The sequence below is a fragment of the Schistocerca cancellata genome, chromosome 2 (assembly GCF_023864275.1).
Source record: "Schistocerca cancellata isolate TAMUIC-IGC-003103 chromosome 2, iqSchCanc2.1, whole genome shotgun sequence".
Taxonomy (NCBI): Eukaryota; Metazoa; Arthropoda; class Insecta; order Orthoptera; family Acrididae; genus Schistocerca; species Schistocerca cancellata.
In genome coordinates, this window is record NC_064627.1 from 686127622 (window position 1) to 686152056 (window position 24435).

General features: G+C 42.9%; 1 protein-coding gene across 1 annotated transcript in view; it reads left to right on the plus strand.

Moving 5' to 3' along the window:
* Positions 1-24435, plus strand: part of LOC126162427 (probable aconitate hydratase, mitochondrial) — a 113170-nt gene that overhangs the window by 72528 nt on the left and 16207 nt on the right. Inside the window, exons 9-11 of the mRNA XM_049918929.1 lie at positions 2498-2655; positions 15612-15870; positions 18212-18417. Of these exons, the coding sequence (XP_049774886.1) occupies positions 2498-2655; positions 15612-15870; positions 18212-18417 (623 nt within the window). The remainder of the gene's footprint in view (positions 1-2497; positions 2656-15611; positions 15871-18211; positions 18418-24435) is intronic.

The following is a 24435-nucleotide window of genomic DNA, read 5'->3' on the forward strand; positions in this document are numbered from 1 at the left end:
TAGAACATATGAAGGGCTCTGAGCAAGATGGGCTATCCCACACTTTCGTCTTTCTGGGAAAAATGAATTTTAAAGTTTCAAAAAAATTCTGTAAATCTGATTTTCATATTTCACTTTAAGCATCTTATGTTGGTTTATGTCAGTTATTGCATATTTTCAGTTGGTATAATGGCATGTTTATAGTAAAAACCTTACTTAAATCGCAATTACATGAAGGCATGCACAAATAATGGTGGCTTAGCACTTTCTTACCTTAGAACTTGGCATTATACATCAGTAAAGAATTATATTTATTAATTCTTACCTATTAGATAGTAAATAACTGCTGATAAATAATGAGTGTGTTTTAAGATTGTTCAGTCAACATGAAGAGTGCAGTCATAGTCACCACCACTTTCTATGTCTTCCATTCTTTTTGCACATAGTACTATTATAAAATGAATGGTGCACTGGTGGGATGAACTGAAATAGATTTTGCAAATCCTTGAACTTCTTTGAGTCGGCCGGAATTGGTTCCCTGTACTTCTGAGCTGAACACCTGCTAGCCGTCCTCACTTTGCAATTATGAGTGGAGCTGCGTCGCCATACACAGAAAATTTCACATACATTGTTCCCAGTGCTTCACTCAGGAATTTGAAACTGTAAACTTTGGCAAATTTAACATTTGCTGATGAACCGCTCTTGTTATAATTTAAGAGGGTAATTCCAAAAGTAAGGTCTCCTATTTTTTTATAAGTACAGAACTCAGTTTGTGTGGCATTTGGTCACACTGTTATGAAGAGTGCTTCACGAGCTGTGTGTAAACATGCGCATGCCACACTGAGGCGCTCAGTCTTGGCTTGGCAGCCGTTGAGAATGGAGTTCCCATTGGATGTTACCGCCAAGCGTGAATTGCGCACAGTTATTCAGTTTCTGAATGCGAAGGGCTCTGTGCCGATTGAAATCCATCGCTAATTGATGGAAGTGTATGGTGGGTCCTTGCATGGATGTCAAAAATGCTCGTAAGTGGCGTAGAGAGTTTGCAGCTGGTCAGACCAAAATTCACGACGAACAAAGGAGTAGGAGACCATCAATTTCTGAGGAGACAGTGTTGAAGGTTGAGCAAAGCATGCGTGAAGATCGGCGTATCACCCTGGATGATCTCTGCACGTTGGTTCCTGAGGTTTCCCGAAGCACCGCTCACAGAACTTTAACAGAAACATTGAACTACCGGAAGGTGTGCACAAGATGGGTGCCACGCATGCTGACTGAGGACCACATACAGCAACGAGTTGATGCTTCCCGCTCATTTCTTCACCACCTTGCAGCCTAACAGGACAACTTTATGGACTCAATTGTCACAGGTGACGAAACCTGCGCATACCACTTTACACCTGAGACCAAGCAACAGTCATGCCAGTGACAGCATCCTTCTTCGCCAAAGCCGTGGAAATTCAAACAAAGACAATCTGCCGGTAAAGATATGACAACCGTTTTTTGAAATCAGAAAGGGGTGTTGTTGGTCGACTTTATGCCCAATGGGCAATTCAGAACTGGCGAAGAGGAATGTTGGGCAAGGGCATACACATTCTCCATGACAACACTCACCCACGCATTGCTCAGCAAACCATTGCTCTCCTGCAACAGTTTCAGTGGAACATAATCGCCCGCCCACCCTATAGTCCTGACCTGACGCCCAGTGACTATCACCTATTCCCTTGGTTAAAAGAACATTTGGCCAGAAAGCGATTCAGCTCTGACAATGAGGTGAAGGAAGAGGTTCATAACTTTCTGAACAGCATGGCAGCGAGCTGGTATGACATGGGCATACAAAAACTGCCACAGCATCTACAAAATGCATCGACAGAAATTGTGATTGTGACGAAAAAAAGCTAAATGTTCAAGCTGTAAACTGATGTGAACCATTGTAGAAATAAACAGGTCTGTGTACTTAGAAAAAAAATAGGAGACCTTACTTTTGGGACTACCCTTGTATGATAAAATAGTGAGGGTGAAAGCAGAGTGGTTATAAGTCTGCTCAGTGGTTACACAAAACAATACTATTATGAAATAAAAGCAAAAAATATTTACTTTTTGCTCTGTGGACTAAGTAAAAAAGTAACCTGAACGTGCCTGTCTTATTAGTATGAATGTCTGCATCCACAGCTGAAATGGGATGTGCACAAAGAGCACTAGTGCACTACACTATAAAGAGTAATTTACTGCCTGCACAAATTAAAATCTTAGGTCAGTAAGGAACAGCTTCTGTCTTCATACTATGCCTCTATTTATGTTCGGTGTTCAGAAGTTCTCTTTAGAACCATTTAGTATGTATTCTTTAAGTTTTAACAACTTGTTATACCTTTCAGAAGTATTATGAAGTATCAGAAATAAAGTAAATTACCGAAAAGTAATAAAAAGTTGTCATTATAGAACTTCACATGGAAAATTTTGTACCCTGGACTACATTCACTGGTGTGCCATTTTGATATTGATGCTTCACTCTTCTTCTTTCTAGGTCTCATTGGGAGTTGCACAAATTCTAGCTATGAGGACATGGGCCGATGTGCAAGTATTGTCAAGCAAGCCCTAAAACATGGACTCAAATCGAAGATTCCATTCAATGTAACACCTGGATCTGAACAAGTGCGAGCAACAATTGAGAGGGATGGAATTGTGAGTATGGCTCAATTTTAAATTATAAATGCTTGTCTTGTGACAGTGTTGTGATTAAATATTTCATAAGCAGATTAATAGCCATAAATACACAAGCATCATAAAAGCAAAACAAAAATATTAGCTGGACACGCCTTCATAATTTGGATTCCATCATATGATTTAGTTTATTTTCATCATTATGGTGTAGGGTCCTGTTAATGAACTAAAACTGAATCCCGCGGAAGATGAGACATTAAAGCTATATTTTGAAGCAGCTGCTTGAATGTCAGTGTTACTGCTATTGACTATGATACACACATGCTAATAAGTACACTAAATGAAGTGATAGCTGATTCTTCATTTAGCGCTGATTTCACTTCAGGATTTTATATCAATGCAAAAAAACCAACTGAGGGGATTGGGGGGGGGGGAGGGGGTGATAGTTTCTGCTTGCCCTCCACCCAACCCCCAAATTAACTTAGAGGTGTATTTGATCTACAGAGAGAACCAGCAATAAAAATTGTGGTTGTATCAGCAAAGGCGCAATTAGCACTTTTTGTTGATAGTAGTTTTTACTGATATTTAGCAAATTGCTACATCCTGGAAGTTACTACCTGTGTTAAATAACTTCTACCTTGATGAAATTCTGTCCTGTCATGTCCTCTCCTGTCGCAAGTTTCTGTGGAGGAATGGAAGATCTTTACATCAGGTCTACCTACATAGTGAGCAATAGAACACCACTGAAAAAACACCCATTTTTAAAAAGGTTTCTGTAACTGGATAAAAGTTAAAAATACATGAGAAGAATCTTTTTCCATTGAGAGTCTGTCTCAGTAGTTCAGCAAAGAGAGAAAAAAGCACACCTGCAAGTGGCCATCTTGTGTGACATCTCCTGGCTGATCAGGAGAAAGCTAGAACTGATTTACTATCAATTATCAGTTAACTAAGGTTCCTTGATAGAACAGAAAACACACTGAGGTCTAATAGGATAATCACTGGAAACTTCATGACACACTTTCTGATAAGATGATGAATGATTTACCAGAACTGAATACACCATGGCAGTTGGTTAGTGCCAGCAATACAAAATGAAATACTCATAATTATGACTCATCTGAGACATTCTGCAAAAATAAAAAAAAGTGCATGTTAAGGAATGGCGCTAGATTCAGTGATGAATGTGTCCGGTCAGAAGCAGTTCACTCACCGTGTATGATGTTGCACCTTATCTGAGACATTCGAAGTAAAAGAATTTTTTCTGGGTTTATACAGTCCACTGGACACAAGAGCAAAGACACTGGTAACGAATACACCTTTCTAATACTCTAACCAGAACTGATTTCTATGTGCCCATTGTTTTAATTGTGCTGTTGATATGTCGGGCAAGAAAAAGTGCGTGAAGGGAATCATTCTTACAATCTAGCTTAGTCAAGATCGCAAAAAAAAAAAAAAAAAAAAAAAGAAAAAGGAAAAGGGTTACTAGTTTTAGCTGCACATGGGCCATTTTCAGATCATAAAACACATTCTTGATTAGTGTAATTGCCATAAGGGCTTACGTAACATGGTTAGGTGAGTTTTAAAACTGAAATGACATGGAAAATTCGAGAAAATTGTTTATGTCGAAGTTTATGGAGTGTGCGAAGAACTGATTAGATCTTTACAGAATCCAAATTTTAATACAGTGTTAGTGAAACGTTCTACAGACATTCTAAAAGCAGCTCTTGTTAATCTTTGGATTACAGAAGCGTTTGATATGCTTCTGCAGAAAGCTGAAGATCATTCTAAGAACGTAAATCTGAAAGACCCAAATATGTCAAGGTCAAGAAAAATACCAGTGAGATTGAAACACACAGAAACATCTGCTGTTCTTGCAGAATTGTCTCCTGAATAAAGATCTAAGAAAGATGCATTTGAAATTCATGTTCTCTTTCTGAATGAGACTGGTGAAAGGTTCAATTAAGAGAATCTTAAGTATCTATCCTATATTGAAGAGAGATTTGTTGCAGCTTTCCAAACAAATCTTCCACCTATACAACTGGAATGCTGTAGTTGCTTGGAGTACACACACATGGCTGTACAGCCTTCATGCGCAGCTCAATATAATGTGAACCATTACAACTTGTGTATGACTGTGTAATATATTTTCTATTGGAAGACAACTGATTACGGATATTGTATGGTTAATGCAAGGTTTCTGGAAGTTATTTGCCTGATCATTCTGATTGAGAGTTCCAGTTTCGTCAGCATCCTCTGAGAGGTCATTCAGCACCTTGTGACGTCTAAAAACTTGCCTTAGGTCAACAGTGACACCGCTGAGTCAAATCCATCTACTCCTCATTGGTCTTCATCAAAACATGTTGAGAAAATTAATCTTATGGGTGTGGTGAGAGTTTTATTTTGCAAACTGTGGAAAGGAAAGTTGCGTTTGGAAATAGCTAAATTTTTAGCCTCTTAAAAATAAATAAAAAAAAACCCTTCTTTTTAAAAAGAATTGTCATTTCCTTTTTTCCCATAAGAAGCAATAAACGGTGTTTTTAATATCTACAAAATGACGACGGCAATGTTGATGTTTATTATTATTATTATTATTATTATTATATGAATGGAAGATTATCAAGCTCTGCAGTGAATCTTAACTACTGTTCATAATTGATATCAGAAAAGTGTGGAACTAATGGGTCCCCAGCTATTGATATCTTTTTCAAAAATAAAAGAAACGAAAATGTTTCCAAGAAGCAAAGTAGACCCATATTTCTGACTTTTAATATTAATGAACTACATAACAGTATTAGAAATTCCTTGATGGAGTAGTACAAAAAATAAGGGAAAGGCGACCACTGACTTGTAGCAGATTGTTGCAATGGAGTACAGAACTCTCAACAGAAAATGGCTCCCCTGCGGGTTTGGGGGTTAGAATAGGCCTGTGGTATTCCTGCCTGTTGTAAGAGGCAACTAAAAGGAGTCTCAAATGTTTCAGCCTTAATGTGATGGTCCCCTAAAGAGTTCGACCTCAACTTTTCAAAATTTTCTGATAGTGTGTACCATTTGGGGAACGACGCTTTACATGGTGCTTCATAAATCCATCATGCCCTAAGATCCGGCACACTCGCTATCATCATGGAGTCAGACTTGCACCGAGCTTCCGGCCACTTCGGCCGCAGTGTGTTTCCCTCCGTTGTGTGCTTCCCTCTTCGCACTCACGATACAAATGAATTTTTGACACCCAAAATCCAGCACGGTAGCCAGCCCGTCGCGGTGGAGTCATCAAGTACCCTCTTGGTGGTAGCCCCCATGACTACACAAGGATAGCACTGCTGATGTGTCTGAGCTGCTAACTCCCCACGTATGCTGAGGGGTAGATGCCTGTCTACCTGGGGCTTCAGGACTCCCAGCAAAGGCCATCCTGTCTGTTGGTATGTGCTGTGGCGGGGTGGTGCCCGTGGGGAGAGCCCCTGGTCGTAGTGGGTGGCATCAGGGTGGATGACCCGCAATGAAGCAGTGTGTCATCTGTTGCTGGCCATCAACCAGCAGTCTCAGTGTGTGGAAAGCATCAGTTCAATGCCGGGGAATATGATCTGAAGTCGTTCCCCTCCCTGGCCACTCTGTGGGAGGGACGTCAGGCTACAGAAAGGCATGAGCCATATTTGTCCGGGTTTTTAGTTTGCACACGATCTGATGGGGAATCTTTCACCACCTTGAAGCCTCAGTTCTTCGTTGACCATTTAGAAGACAAGTATGAGGAGGTGGCCAGTTTGTCCAAGATGCATTCTGGGTCTGTCCTAATACAGACAGCATCCTCTGCCCAGTCAGGGGCGCTCCTCGCCTGTGACCACCTGGGTGATGCTCCGGTCTCCATAATGCCCCATAAGTCTCGTAACATGTTCCAGGGTCTTATCTTTCATGAAGACCTCCTTCTGCAGTCTGATAACGAGTTGCACGCCAACCTCGAGCAACGAGGTATTCACTTTGTCCGGCACGTATACAGGGGGTCCGAAGGACAATAGAGTTGCCACCAGTGCCTTCATCTTGGCTTTCGAGGGGGACATCTTACCTGAGAAGATCAAGGTGATAGTGTACCAGTGCGATGTCCATACATCCCTCCCCCTATGTGGTGCTTCAAGTGCTGGAAGTTTGGTCACATGTCTTCCAACTGTAATTCCAGCCTTATATGCTGAGATTGTGGATGTCCTTCTCATCCTGACATTCCATGCACTTCCTCTCCCGTCTGTGTCAACTGTGGGGCACGGCATTTCCCTTGCTCACCAGAGTGCCCAGTTTTTCAGAAGGAAAGAAAATAATGGAATAAAAGACCCTGGACCGACTGACCTACACAAAGGCTAAGAAAAAGTTCAAGAGGTTAAACCCAGTCCGCATGGAAACTTCATGTGCTTTAGCAGCCACACACGTTTCACATTCCTCAGTGACGCCATTTGTGGCTGGCCCTTTGGTTCACAAGACTACACCTGCCCCCTTAAGAGTGGGGCCTCCACCTATCACTGTTGCCCCCGCAACTCCATCTTCAGGAGCAACGCTCTCCCGACCATCGGGGCCGCCAGTCCCCACATCTGAGCTGAAGGAGTGCCCCCCTTCTTCGGCCCCTCTCCCACGTACAGGGTCCCTTGGGGCTCTACCCTCCAGGGCCCCACACAGTGCACAAGTGGAAGTTAGCCAGTGGCTCAAGGAGCCACAGACTGCGGGTCGAAGGGCTTCCCGCTCTTCGTCCTTACCTGATGCTGCTTCAGGGAAGCCCTCCAAGCAAGCTCCGAAAGAGCGGCAAGAGGACAAACAAAAGTCCAAGAAAAAGAAAAAACCTGTTCCACCGAAAGAGGTTTCGGTGGTCCTACCACCACCACCACCACCACCACCACCCATCAGTTCTGCCTCTGAGGACGAGGTGGTGCTTCTAGTGTCCCTGAGGACCTAGCTCTCGCTGAAGCCTCCGAAGCAATGCACCTAGCCGTTATCCCTTCGCCAGTGGCAGCAGCTGACCCTAGGGAGTAACCTGCATTCTACATCCCTTCATGCCTTCCCAGAACACAGAAATCGTTATCCTCCAGTGGAATTGTGGCAGGTTTTTTTCCCCCCCACCAGTTGGCTGAACAAAGACAGATTTTAAGCTCAATTTCTGTATTGCCATCAAAGAAACCTGGTTCCCAGCAATGCTGACCCCTTCCCTTCGTGGCTATCAGGGGTTTTATAAAAACCAGACTGGCTGTAACAGGGTGTCAGGTGGAGTATGTCTGTATGTCCTTACCTCTGTATATTCTGAATTATTACCTCTTCATTCAGCTTTAGAGGCTGTTGCTATGAGGATAAGGATATTACCGTCTGCAATGTCTACCTTCCTCCGGATGGTGGGAGTACCTCTTAATGAATTGGCTGTTCTGATCTCCCAACTCCTCCCACCATTTCTGCTTTTGGGGGACTTCAACACCCATAACCCCTTGTGCGGTGATGCTGTGATTACTGGCCGGGGTAGGGATGTCAAGAATCTTCTCTCTCAGCTTGACCTCTCAAATACAGGAGACCCCACACAGTTTAATGTGGTTCATGGCACATATTCGGCCATTGACCTATCACTTTGCAGCCCAGGACTTTCAACATCTGTCCACTGGAGGGTTCATGACGACTTGTGTGGCAATGACCACTTTCCAATCTTCCTGTCGCTACCCAAGCATCACCCTTCAGGACGTCTGCCGTGATGGGCCCTTAATAGGGCCGATTGGCTGGCTTTCACATCTGCTGTTACTCTTAACACTCCCGCACATGGCGCCCAGTCGAGCGGGTCACTGCGCCGGTCATATTGGCTGCAGAACGTGCGATTCCTCTTTCTTCTGGGTGCCCTCGGCGTAAAACTGAGCCTTGGTGGTCGCCAGACATCGCTGAGGCCATCAAAGAGCATAGGCGGGCCCTCCAACGACATAAGCTGCATCGATTGTTGGAGTGTCTCATTCTTTTTAAGTGGCTCCGTGCCCGTGGCTGCCTCCTGATACAAAGACAGAACAAAGAGTGCTGGGAAAGATAAGTTTCCTCCATTGATTCTCGTACCCCTGCCTCCCAGGTGTGGACTCTGATTCGCCACTTTTATGGTTACCCGACCCCGCTGGGGGTGCCTGGGATTTAGTAAATGGGACAGTGTGCACCGACTCAAGTGAAATCGCAGAGCATTTTACTGAAAATTTTGCGCGGAGTTCTGCATCTGCAAACTATCAACTGGCTTTTCGTTCCTTGAAAGAGCGGTCAGAACGACAACATTTGTCTTTTACATCGCGCCGCCTTGAGTTGTACGATGCTCCTTTTACTGAGTGGGAATTCCTCAGCACCCTTGACCATTGCCCTGATGCAGCTCCTGGCCCTGACCGAATTCACTCCCAATTTCTCAAACATCTGTTTGTGGCCTCATTGCGTCAGATTCTGTCTATCTTGAATTGCGTCTGGGACGAGGGAGTGTTCCCGGCCCAGTGGCAGGACAGCATCATCATCCCAGTGTTGAAACCTGGGAAGAGCCCTGCAGCGTTGAACAGCTACCACCCCATTAGCCTCACCGATGTTCTCTGAATGGTGAGACAAAGGTTGTGTTGGCTCCTGGAGTGTCGGGGCCCTCTGGCTCCATCCCAGGGTGGTTTCTGCCGAGGCCACTCAATGACAGATAATTTGGTGTGCCTTGAGTCTACTGTCCAAACAGCTTTTTCCAGGCATCTGGTCGCCGTCTTTTTTGACTCGTGGAGAGCCTAGGAGAGCCTACGACATGACCTGGTGCCACCACATCCTTGCCACACTGCATGAGTGCGGGCGGCCTCCGTGGCTCGCTCCAGATTTTTGTACGAAACTTTCTCTCCCTTCGTACCTTCCATGTTCAAGTCAAGGGCTCCTTTACCTCCTCCCATATCCAAGAGAATGGGGTCCCACAGGGCTGTGGATTGAGTGTTCAATTACCTTTAGTTGCTATAAATGGCCTAGCAGCAGCTGTAGGGCTGTCAGTGTAGTCCTCCTTATATGCTGACGATTTCTGCATTTACTTCAGTTCCTCAACCATTGGTGTTGCTGAATGTTGACGACAGGGAGCCATTCGGACTATGCAGTCATCGGTTTCACTTCTCTGCCGACAAGACCTATGTTTTGCACTTCTGCCGGCGACAGACAGTCCATCCTGATCCTACCCTTTTTGTTGATGGCCATCCACTATGGGTAGTTGAAACATATCGCTTTTTAGGACTGGTTTTCGATGCCAGGCTAACATGGCTCCCCCACATTCGTCAGCTTAAGCGACAGTGCGGCAGTATCTCAATGCCCTCCACTGACTGAGCAACACCACTTGGGTGGCAGATAGCTCTACATTGCTGTGGCTCGACAAAGCCCTGGTTCAGTCACGACTTGACTATGGGGGTGTAGTGTACGGCTCGTCAGTGTCCTCAGCGCTGAAGTTGCCTGATCCTGTGCACCACTGTGGGGTTCGCTTTTCGAACTAGTCCAGTGGCCAGTCTCCTAGTGGAGGCTGGAGTCCCTCCATTGCACATCAGCTGCCGCCAACTGCTCGCCAACTATGCAGCGCACGTCCATAGCTCACCTCAGCATCCGAATTACCATCTTTTATTGCCAAACACAGTGGTTCATCTCACGGAACGGCGACCTCAGTTAGGGATAACGTTTGCTGTACATGTCTGTTCCCTATTGTCTGAACTAGAGTCCTTTCCTTTACGGCGTCCCATGTGGATCCATAAAATTCACCTCCGTGGTGTATGCCATGGCTGAAACTACGGCTAGACCTATTGCGTTTCCATAAGGACTCCGTTCCACCTGAGACACTCCACAGTCACTACCTATCGATCCTTGATGTGTCCCAGGGTTCTGAAGTCATATATACTGACGGCTCACTGGTTGATGGTCGCGTAGGCTTTACCTATGCTTACTCAGCACTTATCGAACAGTGCTCCTTGCCGCATGGCTGCAGTGTCTTGACTGCTGAGCTGGTGGCCATCTCTCGTGCCCTTGAGCATATTCGTTCCTGCCCCGGTGTGCCCTACCTGGTCTGCAGAGATTCGTTCAGTGGTTTAAAGGCCATTGATCAGTGCTACCCACACCATCCTCTGGTAGCAACTATCCAGGAGTTGGTTTATACCCTTGAACGGTCTGGTTGTTCAGTGGTCTTTGTATGGACTTCTGGGCATGTCGGAATTCCGGGAAATGAGCTCGTTGACAGGCTGGCCAAACAGACCACTGGTCAGCCGCTTCTGGAGATTGGTCTATCCAAACCTGACCTCCGATCGGTGTTACACCACAAAGTTTTCGGGATTTGGGATGCTGAATGACGCAACTTAGTTATGCCCAATAAACTCTGCACCATCAGGGAGAGCACAAATGAGTGGAAGTCTTCTCTGTGGGCTTCTTGCAGGGACTCTGTGGTCCTCTGCCAGCTTTGCATCAGCCACGCTTGGCTGACGCATGGCTATCTTCTCTGGCATGAGGCTCCACCATGTTGTTGCTGAAGTTCCCATTTGACAGTAGTCCACATTTTGTTGGACTGTCCACATCTAGCCATTCTGAGACTGAATTTTAATCTTTTTGACACACTTCCTTTGATTTTAGGAGACAGTGCCTCCATGGCTAACTTGGTTTTATGTTTTATACGTGATGCCGGGTTTTATTCTTCGGTTTAAGCTTTAATTCCTGTCCTTTGTCTCCCTGTGCTTCCTACCCTAGTACTTTTAGGTTGGAAATTTTAATGTGTAGCAGAGTGGCTAGCTCATCCTTTTTTATACTCATGATCAGCCAGCCTGGGACATCTGCTGTACACTTTTAAGCTCTTTTGCCTGTTTCTTGCATGTCTGTGCTTTTCTTGTCTTCTGTTACCCCCAGTGTGTTCAGCTTTGTGATTTTTATTTATTTTTGTTTCCCATCCATCTAGAATTCTTGTGGTGTGTACTGTTTGTTTTTCGTTTTATGCCATGGACTTGGTTCAATGGAACAAGGGACCGATGACCACACAGTTTGATCCCTTTAAAAAAAAATACCAACCAACTAGAAGACTGCATTCACATAGCTTTCGAGCCTGATACTTGATTACTGAGAGCAGTTGCCTGAGCAGATAGAGATGAGGTGGGAGTAATGAAGGATGCGAGGAGGGTGTAGCGGGTAAGAGGCAGGTCTTTGGACAGGTGACTCCTTAGCGACACAACAAGATGAAAAGTGTGCACAGGGTATGGCAAAAATAAATGCAGGAAGGTGGGACCCAAGCAGGGGGAGGGGGGGGGGGAGAGAAAGGTGAAGATAAGATAAAGAGAGGGATAATAGAGGTATTGAAAGGGAGAAGTTGGGGGGGGGGGGGGGGGGAGAGAGAGAGAGAGAGAGAGAGAGAGAGAGAGAGAGAGAGAGAGAGAGAGAGAGAGCACTTGGTACCATCTTTTATTGGGTGGAAATATCCTGTGGACTGCAGTAGGAGGTGGTAGGTGGGCATATGGGACAGGTCTTGCACCTGGCTCCATGACAAGAGGACCATCCATAGGTTCCAGGATTTTGAGTAGGACTGGAATAGGAATGGAAAAGGGTATTCTGTAGATTGCATGGGTGGCAGAACACTACTTTGGGGGATTTGGGCAGGAGTTTTGGTGGAATATCCCACATCTCAGGCCATGACAAGAGGTAGAGTCCTGGTGAAGGATGTGGTGGAGCTTCTCAAGGCCAGGGTGACACTGAGTGAGCTAAGGAGTGCTGGTCAGTTGCTGGTTAAAAGGTTTACTGTTGTCTGAGAAGCAGATATCACAGCAGACGTGTTTATGGGGGAGATAGGTAGGATGCTGTCCATAAGTAAAGGCTCTGGTAAGGTTATCAGCACACTTTGGCAGCTCCTGCTTTCCACTGCATATGCAGTGTCCACAGATGGTGAGGCTGTAAAGAAGAGACTTTTTGACATGGAATAGAGGTATTGTTGGTAGTTGAAGCACTTGATATGGAGCCATCTGAAAGGTGGAGGTAGATATCTGGAAAGGTGGCTTGACAAGCAGAGAAGGATCAGATTAAGCAGGTTTGGAAATAAGTGTTAAAGTTATGGAGGAAAGAGCAAATGTTGTCCATTCCGTGAGTCCGAATCGTGAAAATGTCATTTCTGACTCTGAACCAGGCAAGAGGTTTTAGATGTTGACTGCATAGTAAGGGTTCCTTCAGGTAGCCCATAAATGACATAGGGTGGTGCCATGGAAGTACACATGGCAGTACCACTGATTTCCTTGTAGATTTGCCTTCAAAAATGAGATAATTGTGGGTCAGAATGTGGATGGCCAGGAGGATTAGGAAAAATTTGACAGGTTTGGTATCAGGAGGAAATGAGGACAATGTTGGGAAAGGCAGTGTGCATGGGGGATGGTGGTGTAAAAGGATGACGCTTCCACACTGAGAAACAGGGAGTCAGGGGGGACTATGGAGAGGCAGTGTTGGAAGTGAACAGTGTTTTTGAATGTAGGATGGGAGACTACAGGACAATAGTTTGGGGTGTTGGTCAGCAAGACGTTCATTCTGTGAGAGCATTGTAGCCAGCTGCAATTGGGTGACCAGTAGGCAGACCTGTGGGATTGCTTTGTAGGGTTTGGATAGTAGGTAAAAGGTAGTGAGAAGGGAGGTGATTCAGGTGTCTGGTTTTCAAATGCACCTAAGGCATTGAGAAACTGCTGGAGTTCATGTTAGACTTTTGGGATTGGATCATGGTTGTAAGGTTTGTATGGAGAGGTGTTGGAAAGTTGATGGAGACCCTCAGCCACACAGTAATTATGATTTATGACCACTGTGGGTCATGGGAAGATGAGAAATGTCAGGATTGTTTTTCAGGTTACAGATAGCAGTGTTTTCCACAAAAGGGTGATGGACTTACCAGAAAGGGATCTAGGAAAGGAAGGTGAGGCCAGTTAGTGAGAATTCCTTAAAGATAACCAGAGAATGACTTTGTGGAAGGATCAGGTTTTGTAGGTAGGCTGTAAATACTGTAGACAGAGCTGTATATGGAGTTTCAGAATGGCTGTTATGAATAGGGGTGTGTGCCAAAAGAATGTTTCCCCTGTAAATAACGAGTAAAGGAAAGAAGGTGTTTCTACAATTCCAGTGTGGTTGAAATTAAGTTTTGGCTAAAGGTGAGGCTGTTAGAAAATATTGGGACTTCTTGAGGGATCAGAGTTTTGGCAGAAAGGTTGACAACAGTTTTGTGGGATGAATGTTCCAGAGTACAAAGTTTCATGGAGAGTGATGGGAAGCTTATGGGGATATAGAAGGTGGAGTAAGTCTGCAAGGCATGGTTGGGGAGGTGTGAGGGTTGGCAGGGGCGTTGGATCAGAGGGGTAGGCTTTTTTGTGATTGTAGGTAGTTCCCTGTGGGCATAAGACTGGATTAGCTGGGAATGGTGGTGGGAGTGCTGTTCCAACTGTTGGGGTCACAGAGTAAAATGATTTTGCAAAAAGAGTGTATACTGTAAATTGTGGTTTGAGCTTGGATTGTATGATTATGAAGGACCTGATTTGTGAGGGTGAGAGGCTGATGGTATTGAGGAAGGTGGAGCCTCCTGCTGTAGGATGTGAGACAGCCTGTGATGGCCATTTTTATGGTAAGTCCATTAGCTGGTATACCATGTGCCAGGCAGGACTTTAGAAAGAGGCTGTGTCATTGGAGTTTGTTAAGGGTAGAGGAAAGTTTTCAGAATTGATACAGGTAGAATGAGCAGATATTCATGGTTGGATGGTCCGGCATCAGAAGGAGTAACTGAAAATTTATTAAAAAAATTTGGAAAATGAGAAGGTGAAAATTTATGGTTGAAGTGTTATAATGTTAATAAATGGCAGGTAATATATAGAAAGGTACAAAGGAAGTTCCGAAAGTTTTTTAAAGTAGCAGGAAATAGCAGGCGCTCCTGTCAATAAGTTAGTTTGATTGCAATTTTATACCCACGGCAGTAGGAAACACATGCGATTGTACAATGATATCATAAACAAACATGCATGATCTGCTAACAGTCAAGCTGGACAACACAAATTGATAGAGGAGGGTATGTTAAAAACTACATTGGAATAAAATCTTCAAAAATGTGGTGTCGCTGCAAGAGCAGGGAATCCTAGCACGGCTCTATTTAGTTTGGCGGCCGATATAACATGGGGCCTTCTATTGTGCAACAGAAGGTGGCTGGTGTGTCTGTGGAATGACCTGCCTTTTTTCCACTACCCCATCCTTCCCTACTCTCTCCTTATCAGTTCAGGCAACTGATTGCAGTAACAGATTATCAATAATTAGTCTTGCCATGCGAGTTTGCATTTGGGTGTCTGTGTGGTTATGTTTGTGAATGTGTGTACTATTGCTAGGAAAAGACGTAATATTCCAAAGCTAGTGTGAATGCTGTTTTCTTTTGCATGTTTCTGTGCTCCATGCTTTGATCCACTATGGGTGAATGGTTGTATTTCCCTTATTTTACATAATATTAACTGTTTCCTTTGTAGAGCAACATAACACTGACTGCCTAACATTCCACACCCTACCGATAAACTTGTCTATTTAATGGGTTTCCTGAAATATATATGTCTAATTCACATTAGATGAAACCAGTGAGGTTTATTGCCAGTCCTCTCCCCCCCCCCCCCCCTTTCTCACTCAACAATGACTGAAAACGTTTGCTAGCCCCCCCCCCCCCCCCCAACAATCATGAAGTGGTTTGCTTGCCCTCCACTGAAAATAAAAAAATAAGTTAGTATGCCATTATGCATAACAGTGAGAAATCTTGGGGACTGAATCATCTGTTTAACAAGGGAACAAAATATTCTCATTTCATTGTATGGTTCACTAATGATACTTCAAAGTCCACAGTGGAATGTGAAGACTTGCAAGTGCAATATTTATTTGTTTATTGAGTGTTGCTGGACTAATTTTTGTTCCGATAGCCCTATTGGCCTAGACGAGTTTGCTGCTGGTAACTGACATTTTTAATACCATGATTATTAATTTTTCAGGCAGAAACACTAAGGCAGTTTGGAGGCACAGTCTTGGCCAATGCCTGCGGACCTTGTATAGGACAGTGGGATCGCAAAGATGTCAAAAAGGGAGAGAAGAATACAATTGTTTCTTCATACAATCGTAACTTCACTGGACGAAATGATGCAAATCCTGCAACACATGCCTTTGTGACATCACCTGAACTCGTTACTGCTCTGTCCATTGCAGGCACCCTTGACTTTGACCCTACGAAGGATACCTTGAAGGGATCAGATGGTATGTTTTTTAGCATTATTAGTGTTATTAGATCTGTTAATGTTGTGAGCAACAGAAACTGTAGTTGCTCTTCCTGTACAAGGGATCATGAAGACAGCTCTTCTGAGTTATTAAATACCACATTGATAGGCACAGATCGAATTTGTACAGACGTCTTAATAATTTGTGTGTACTAATAGTAAAAAGGAAAAAAGGGCACAGATGAGTAAAACTCAAGTACAGAATTTTTGTCACTATTTCATCATACTGAAAAGTTGAGTCTCTATGACCTCTCAGATTTCCTCGCCATTATTGATTAGTAATATGCTTGTAGTTGTACAACTGAGCTGCTGTTTCAGTGACTATCCAGTTGTTGAAATATTGTGCATGAATTGGTAACGACTACTTGGCTGAATAATAGCAACATAAAATTCTGCTTCAAGAAATGCTCATCTAGAGATGTGTGTCCTTGTGCATTTTCAACTTTTCGCGGTGTAATGAATAGTGCATTAAATTTCAGGCATGCAGCTGTGCAAATAAAATTTCTTCCACTGATATTTGGTTGCATATAATCTGGGCATCCTAAGAGTGAGACACAAGACTGACGACAAGGTGCTAAGTGCAGCCTTATGTGCTCCATAGCAGCGGTACATGCCTGCAAGTCACAGATGCTGGTCGGCAGCAAAGAGATAAACTTTCACATGCAGTGTCTTTGGCAAAGGCGTACAGATATTCGATTCGCTTGTCGGCATATAATCAGCGGCGATGTCACTGTGACAACTTCTCAGCAGTTTAATCATCTCAAGTGCCGGATTCCATGCTTTGTCCAAATTAAAACCATTATCTCTGTTTATTAAATTATTATTAGCTAATCTAACCTCTATAGCTTCCTTGAAGACAGAATCTCAAAAGGAAGAGTTGGATAGAGATTAGATTAGTTAATAATTTAAAAAAAAAAAAAAAAGAGATAATGGTTTTAATTTGGGCAAAAAATGGAATCCGACTCTTGGTATAATTAAATTACAGAGAAGCCGTTATTGTGTCATTGCTGCTGAAAATACATCAATAAGCAAATCGAATGTCTGTAGGCCTTCGCCACAAGCAGCGCATGTTTAAGCGTATCTCTTTGCTGCTGACCAGTGTCTGTGACTCGCAGGCACGTACTGCCATGGTGGAGCATATAAGGCTGCACTTGACACCTTGTCATCAGTCTTGTGACTCACTCTGAGGATGGCTGGACTACACACGGCTGAAATATCAGTGGAAGAAATTTTATTTGCGCATTTGTGTGCCCGAACTTTAATTTCCTTGTCCATATTTTCACTGAAAACTTACAAATTTTACTCAATCATCCAGTTACTATTTTAAAGGGAAAAAACTAATATACACATGAAATGTAACTGTGTTTGGCAATATTATTTATTGTAGTAAATTTCTAAGCCACTACCTTCTATTATACACGTGTCATTATTTACGTTTGGATGCTTTCACAGATTGTAGTACACATAGTACACATGTCATTATTTACATTCTGTAGCTCTTGCAGAAACTACTAGTAGCATATATTATGTGTGAATGCTGCCAGCGTCCTCCTCAGCAGATCCACCAGGCTTACTTCTTAATGTCGTCACCCTTCTCATCCACATTTAGCCTTCTGTGTTTTACTTCCCCCGACAATTTCCTTGTGCACCTGCAAACCTTTGTCTCCTCTCCCCTGCCCTCCATCCTACCATTTCTTACCTTTCTTTTTATTTCCATCCCTTGCATCTTGAATTTCTTCTCCTTTACCTTGTGTGTGTCTGTTACTACAATATTTAACTTACTATCCTTCCCCTCCTTCCTCCCACCACCCTGTCTATAGTGGTTAATGTGCCTCTTTGTTCTGCTCCCAGGACCAGTGCATTTCGCTGAACTGTCTTATTTATCTCTGGTAGAAATTTGCCCCCAAGTAGAGCCAATCAGAATTTTAATGTTTCCACAGCAACTTTTTAAGTCCATCTTTCTTGTACACCATATATTATCTCCCTGTACATGACACTACTAATGACAACATCCATCTGTCTGTCACACTTAGCCAAAATACATTCAGTCATAATATTGTTAGCAAGTAGTTGAGTTTGAAAATGAGGTTCAGAATGCAGGTCAGAGGTGTAGGGAATCTCTCTCAAGTGAAGATTGATCCTGGTTCCCTTTGTGAGCACTTAATCAATTTTTAAATTAAAATCACTGCCCTGGTTTGCTGTGTGAGCAATTGTACATGTGTGTGTTTATGAGTGGGTGTGCTATATTTTTGTGTGCAAAATTTTTTTTTTAAATTTGTGCTATTGCTAATTTTCTTAAAAAAGGAAATTACTTTTCCCAGGCAAGGAATTTAAGCTGGATGATCCCTTTGCTGATGAACTACCAACGAAAGGCTTTGACCCAGGTGAGGACACATACCAAGCTCCACCAGCAGACGGTAACAAATTGAAGGTTAATGTTGATCCTAAGAGCCAGCGTCTGCAACTCCTAGAACCATTTGATGTTTGGGATGGAAAGGACCTCACTGACATGACAATACTCATTAAGGTATTTAAGTAGTTCTTGTGTAATCTGCATATGGCTTACATTGTATCATTTATAATTTCTGTGAAGGTTGTTGATGTAGACACCTGAAGATAACTAACACTTGATAATAGGTGCCATTTATCTCTGCCAGTGTAATATGCACGCTAGCTTTTTCTGATATTTAATCCAAAAATAAACAATTTTGGAATAGGAAAAATCAATGAGAAATGGCATAAGGGAAATCTTGATAACTAATCATAAGGCCATATTGGTGTACTGAATCACGTACCCACTTAATCTCTCGCAGAATTCCACTTGTCACAAATGTGGATAGCAACATAAGGTAATAGTACATATAAATGAAAATCTAATGCCTAACACCTAGACTAAAATGTTAACTGTGCCCATGTTGCTATTTAATTGCTGTATTCACATGAGCGTTGGCCAGTTCTAAACATGCAATGAAAGTTCTGGAAATATTTGTGAGCTGCATGGGAAGAAATTGATAGCAGCACACGACATTTCAGCACATATTAAATGTTTGACTTTCACTTGTCTTTTGAGACAGGTTAAAAAAAGTTCTGTACACTTGTCCTGTAAAGATGAATGATTTATCTTGGAATGGAAATGAGCATATATGGCATTATTGGCCGGGAGGCCCCATTCGGGGGAGTTCGGCTACCGTATTGCAAGTCCTCTTTAGTTGACACCACTTCGGCGACTTGAGTCAGTGATGATGGTCAGTCCGCTGCTGGGAACTGAATCCAGGCCCCCTGCATGGTAGGCAGTAACGCTACAGAGGCGGACTTTATCTTCAAAATAACTAGCAATAATTTATTGTGTCCTTTGACATGTTATACTAGTAATTCACATAACAGAAGAATGACAGAATTAAATGATATACAAAACATACAGAAATATTGGTTGACTTCTCTTAGAGAGAGAGAGAGAGAGAGAGAGAGAGAGAGAGAGAGAGAGAGAGAGAGAGAGAGAGAGAGACTGACTCTTAATGTGACTGAGTTCAGGTATGGTTTTCCTATGTCAAATTATCTACCCTTGTGAATAAAACTTCACACTGAAAATATGTGCTTGTAAAATGTGTTGGATTAATGAAACAAAAACAAAATATTGAATGCTGCCTTCATAGTGTTATATACTAACACAAGGGACACCTAAGGAAAGTAAGGAAGATTATGGTTTATCATCTCATCGACAATGAGGTCATTGGAGACAGAGCAAAAGCTTGAATTGTTTTTGTTGGGGCATTTGCCTTGAGTGATGTTGGGGAAATCACAGAAAACTTAAAATCTGGATGATCGGAGGTGTATTGGAACCAGCATCTTCCCAAATGCGAATCCACTGTGCTAATCACTGTGCCATCTCACTCGGTCACACTGAAGGAAATACTGAAATATTTTACTTGTATTTTCTGTGATAATAGTAGAGTATGGAGGGGAGTAAACAATGATGCTTTTGTCTTAGCACCAAGAAAATAATTTGAGACAGCTTTACAGATAAACACGATGTAGTGCTCAAGTAAAACATAATGTGTGTGAACTACAGTGTTCTATAGTATGGAATTTAGTTTAGACTGATTATATTTCTTTAAGTGGAATTTCTTCTCATGGTATAGGGGGCCACGCTGTAAATTTTGGTGATGACAGCTTTCTCTTTCATTGTTGCGTTTTCCAGACAGTAAGCCAACAGTAGCAAGCAACCTAATCTTTCACAATTTCAACATCGTGTTACTATAATCATCTCTATCTGCTGTCTTTCTTTGATTCAATGAATTCGGATGTCACCAACTTTAATGTTAAGGTTTGGGTACTAGACAACAACTGCTCTAAAATATAATTCTGCTCTACTCTTTCGACTAGTTCAGCAACCATTTCCATGCAGTTATTCCCTGACGGGAAGTTTGTCATTCGGAAAGTTGAAGTCTCTTATTTATACATACATACATATGAATATAATAGAGGGAAACATTCCACATGGGAAAAATATATCTAAAAACAAAGATGATGTGACTTACCAAACGAAAGCACTGGCACGTCGATACACACGCGCGCACACACACACACGCACACACACATATATACAGACAAAAGCAGACATTTGTAAAGGCAAAGGTGAGGTATGAGTGGCGGCAACTTGAAATTAGCGGAGATTGAGGCCTGGTGGATAACGGGAAGAGAGAATATATTAAAGAGCAAGTTCCCATCTCCGGAGTTCGGATAGGTTGGTGTTAGTGGGAAGTATCCAGATAACCCGGACGGTGTAACACTGTGCCAAGATGTGCTGGCCGTGCACCAAGGCATGTTTAGCCACAGGGTGATCCTCATTACCAACAAACACTGTCTGCCTGTGTCCATTCATGTGAATGGACAGTTTGTTGCTGGTCATTCCCACATAGAATGCGTCACAGTGTAGGCAGGTCAGTTTGTAGATCATGTGGGTGCTTTCACACGTGGCTCTGCCTTTGATCATGTACACCCTCCGGGTTACAGGACTGGAGTAGGTGGTGGTGGGAGGGTGCATGGGACAGGTTTTACACCGGGGGCGGTTACAAGGGTAGGAGCCAGAGGGTAGGGAAGGTGGTTTAGTTCATCCTTATGAAATCCCCAAACCACCTTCCCTACCCTCTGGCTAATTTCAAGTTGCCGCCACTCATACCTCACCTGTCATTCAACAACATCTTTGCCTCTGCACCTCCGCCTCGACTGACATCTCTGCCCAAACTCTTTGCCTCTGTGTATGTCTGCTTGTGTCTGTATATGTGTGGATGGATGTGTGTGTGTGCGAGTGTATACCCGTCCTTTTTTCCCCCCTAAGGTAAGTCTTTCCGCTCCCGGGATTGGAATGACTCCTTACCCTCTCCCTTAAAACCCAAATCCTTTCATCTTTCCCTGTCCTTCCCTCTTTCCTGATGAAGCAACCATTGGTTGCGAAAGCTAGAATTTTGTGTGTGTGTTTGTGTGTCTATCGACGTGCCAGTGCTTTCGTTTGGTGACAGACATCCCCCTACCTCAAAATTCCCATCTTTGTTTTTAGATATACATACATATATATGCAAAATCAGTATTGGGACTGAGGTGCCATACTGAGCAGAAGGGAACGGGAAGAGACCATCATTGAACTCATTTGAGAAATAATGACTGTATCTTGAACTTTTCGAACTTACAAAGGAAGAGTGGGACGTGACCCTAGCAGATATGACAGGTTTACACCATTTAAATGGCTGGAATATTGACTTGACTGCTTGTAATATCATACACTGTGCCTTACCAGGAAAGGAAATGAAAGAGCATGAAACTATTTTTTCACTGACAAGATAATAAATGAACCTCACATGGAAGAGATGAGAACAGTTCTTGCTTTGGGAATGCCAGTGCTGGGCAATAACGTCAGTTTGAAGATTCAAGAACTGGAAAAGGTAACAGATAAAGGAACATAACAAGAAATACCCAGCACGAGTTACAACCAGTATAGTATTTGGTTTAAGGTACTGCAGAAATTATAATTTGAATCAAGGTGGGAGTGAGCTGGAACAGAGGAATGTGATCACAGAAGAAAGAATTGAAAGGCTACGTGGATAGATATGTTAATTCAGAGTTTTGGAGCAGATATGGGAGGGTGGAGACAGTTTACAAGAATTAACTTGGAAACGGGCCATTGGAATACCATACAAACTATTTACAGAGAAGATTTGATCACAACAGTCCTGTCCACATTTAAACAAAATGGAACTTTAAACATAGCTAGGAGCAATTAGTTGCCATATTGATGAGAAAATTCCATTCTCATGATGAAAGATTAGTATAAATTATGTATTTTGACGTGTTGAAGGAATACAGACACAAGATTGTGTATCTATTCGCAAAAGAGGAGATTAACAAATTTACAGACAAAACAGGAGAGAAAGAAATTGAAGTCAGTGACCATTGGTTGAACATCTGACAGTTTGGGTTATTTCAGAAATGTGATTCAGTGATAGTAGAATTAATTGTGTTGTTTGCTGCAGTAGAATCATTGCTGATATCTGTATCTTATCTAGCAGATAATACATTGTGTTGGTGGTAGTTAGAGTATGGCAAAAAGTAACTCTGAATGGTTTCAATACACAAGGAAATGTCAGTGGGGTGGGGCAAGGGTGCTTAGTGAGGAAACTAATGAAAAAAAAATTGCAATGATAGTGCTCAGAGTAGAAATATTTGAATTGTGGCATTAAAGAGTGAATGGTAGTTTTCAAGCAGTAGTATTTTGTAACAGTGATATGTAGCAAATACTAACAATAAAATACTGGGTGATTCAGAAGGAAAGGACAGATTTTATTACAGGTGAACTATGGAAGAAAAACTCGTTGCACATGTCATTGAATAGAGGAAGGTTAAAGTTTCATGTTCTCTCTCTCTCTCTCTCTCTCTCTCTCTCTCTCTCTCACACACACACACACACACACACACACACACACACACACACACACACACACACACTACCATCCACTCAACACAAGCACCTAGTGAAACACTAGAACGATAGTACATTTCATTCCATACACGATTCAACAGGTCTCTGTTTATTGAATGGACAGCTTCATCAATTCAGTTTCTCAGTTCTTGAAAAGCAGCTATCATAGGTGGGACAAAGATTCTTTTATGTACCACCACAGAAAAAAAATTGCTAGGTATGAGGTCTGGTGACCTGGAAAGCCAAAAGCAATAAAAAAGATCTTGTTGTCCACTTCTTCCATTCCAGTGTTGTGGGATGGTGTTGTTAACATATCACTGCACCTCAAGGTGAAAATGAAATGGAGTGCCATCATGCATGAAAATGCAATTATTGGAATCTTGGTGAAAGTGAAGAAACAACAAGTTTTACAGCATGTCCAGGTATTACATTCCTGTGTCAGTTTACTCTGCAAAAAGGAAAAGTCCATAAACTTTGTGAACAGAAACAACATGAAACACATTCAGTTTTGGTGAGTCTCTTTCATGTTCAACGATGATGCCAGGATTTGTGACCCGCAATTTCTTATATTATGGCAGTTTGCTTTACCCAGTAAACGAAACATTGATTCATTTGAGGAAGTTTGAAGTTCCTCGCCTACCTGTCGTGAACGCATCTCGAATATGCTCGATATTCTCGTCAGACATGCTTTGCCAACCAGTGCTCTTCCCTTTTCATATGCAACCAACTTCCAAGAATTTTGTATACCAGTCATAAATCTGCTTATGCAGAGATGGCTTCTTGCTGAATTGATGATGGAATGCACATTGCACTTGAACGCTGACTTGATTTGCTACTCACAATAAAGATGAAACATTGAGTTGCAGACAGGCATGATAATGATACTTCCTAGCCTCCCATAACCCCTAACCCTTTTCTGGTTCAGGTTCATTGATGATATCTTAATGATCTGAACCTGGGCCCCCTATCTTCATACCTTTCAAACCTCAACACCTTTTCTCCCATCCCTTGCACTTGGTCAGCATCAACCCAACATTCTTGGACACTGACCACCACCTTTCTGCTGGCTCCATCCACATCTCTGTCCATGTTAAACTTACCAACCAACAACTTGCATTTTGATAGCTGTCATCCCTTCCACACCAGGATGCTGAATGTTACAGAAAGGCCTTCACAGATACACTATCTCCCAGACCTAATCCTCAAACAAATTTCCTGTGTCAGATCCCCAACCACCCTCAAACCTCCCACCATCCCCAAGAACCAGCTACAAAATAGTGTCTCCTTTGTCACATGGTGTGACCCAAGACTATAACTACTGAACCACATCTCTCATCAGGGCTTCGTACCCAAGATCCTTTCCAGCCCTCCTAAAGTGGCATACTGTCACCCACATGACCTCCATAACATCCTAGTCTGTCCCTGTACTCTCAGTCCCAACGCCTTCCTACAAGTATCATATCCCTGTGGAAGACCCAAATGCAAGACCTGCCTAGTCCACCCACCCAGCACTTCCTATTCCCACCAGTGTGAGCAGCCATGTTACATATGAACTCTGCTGCAACCATTGCT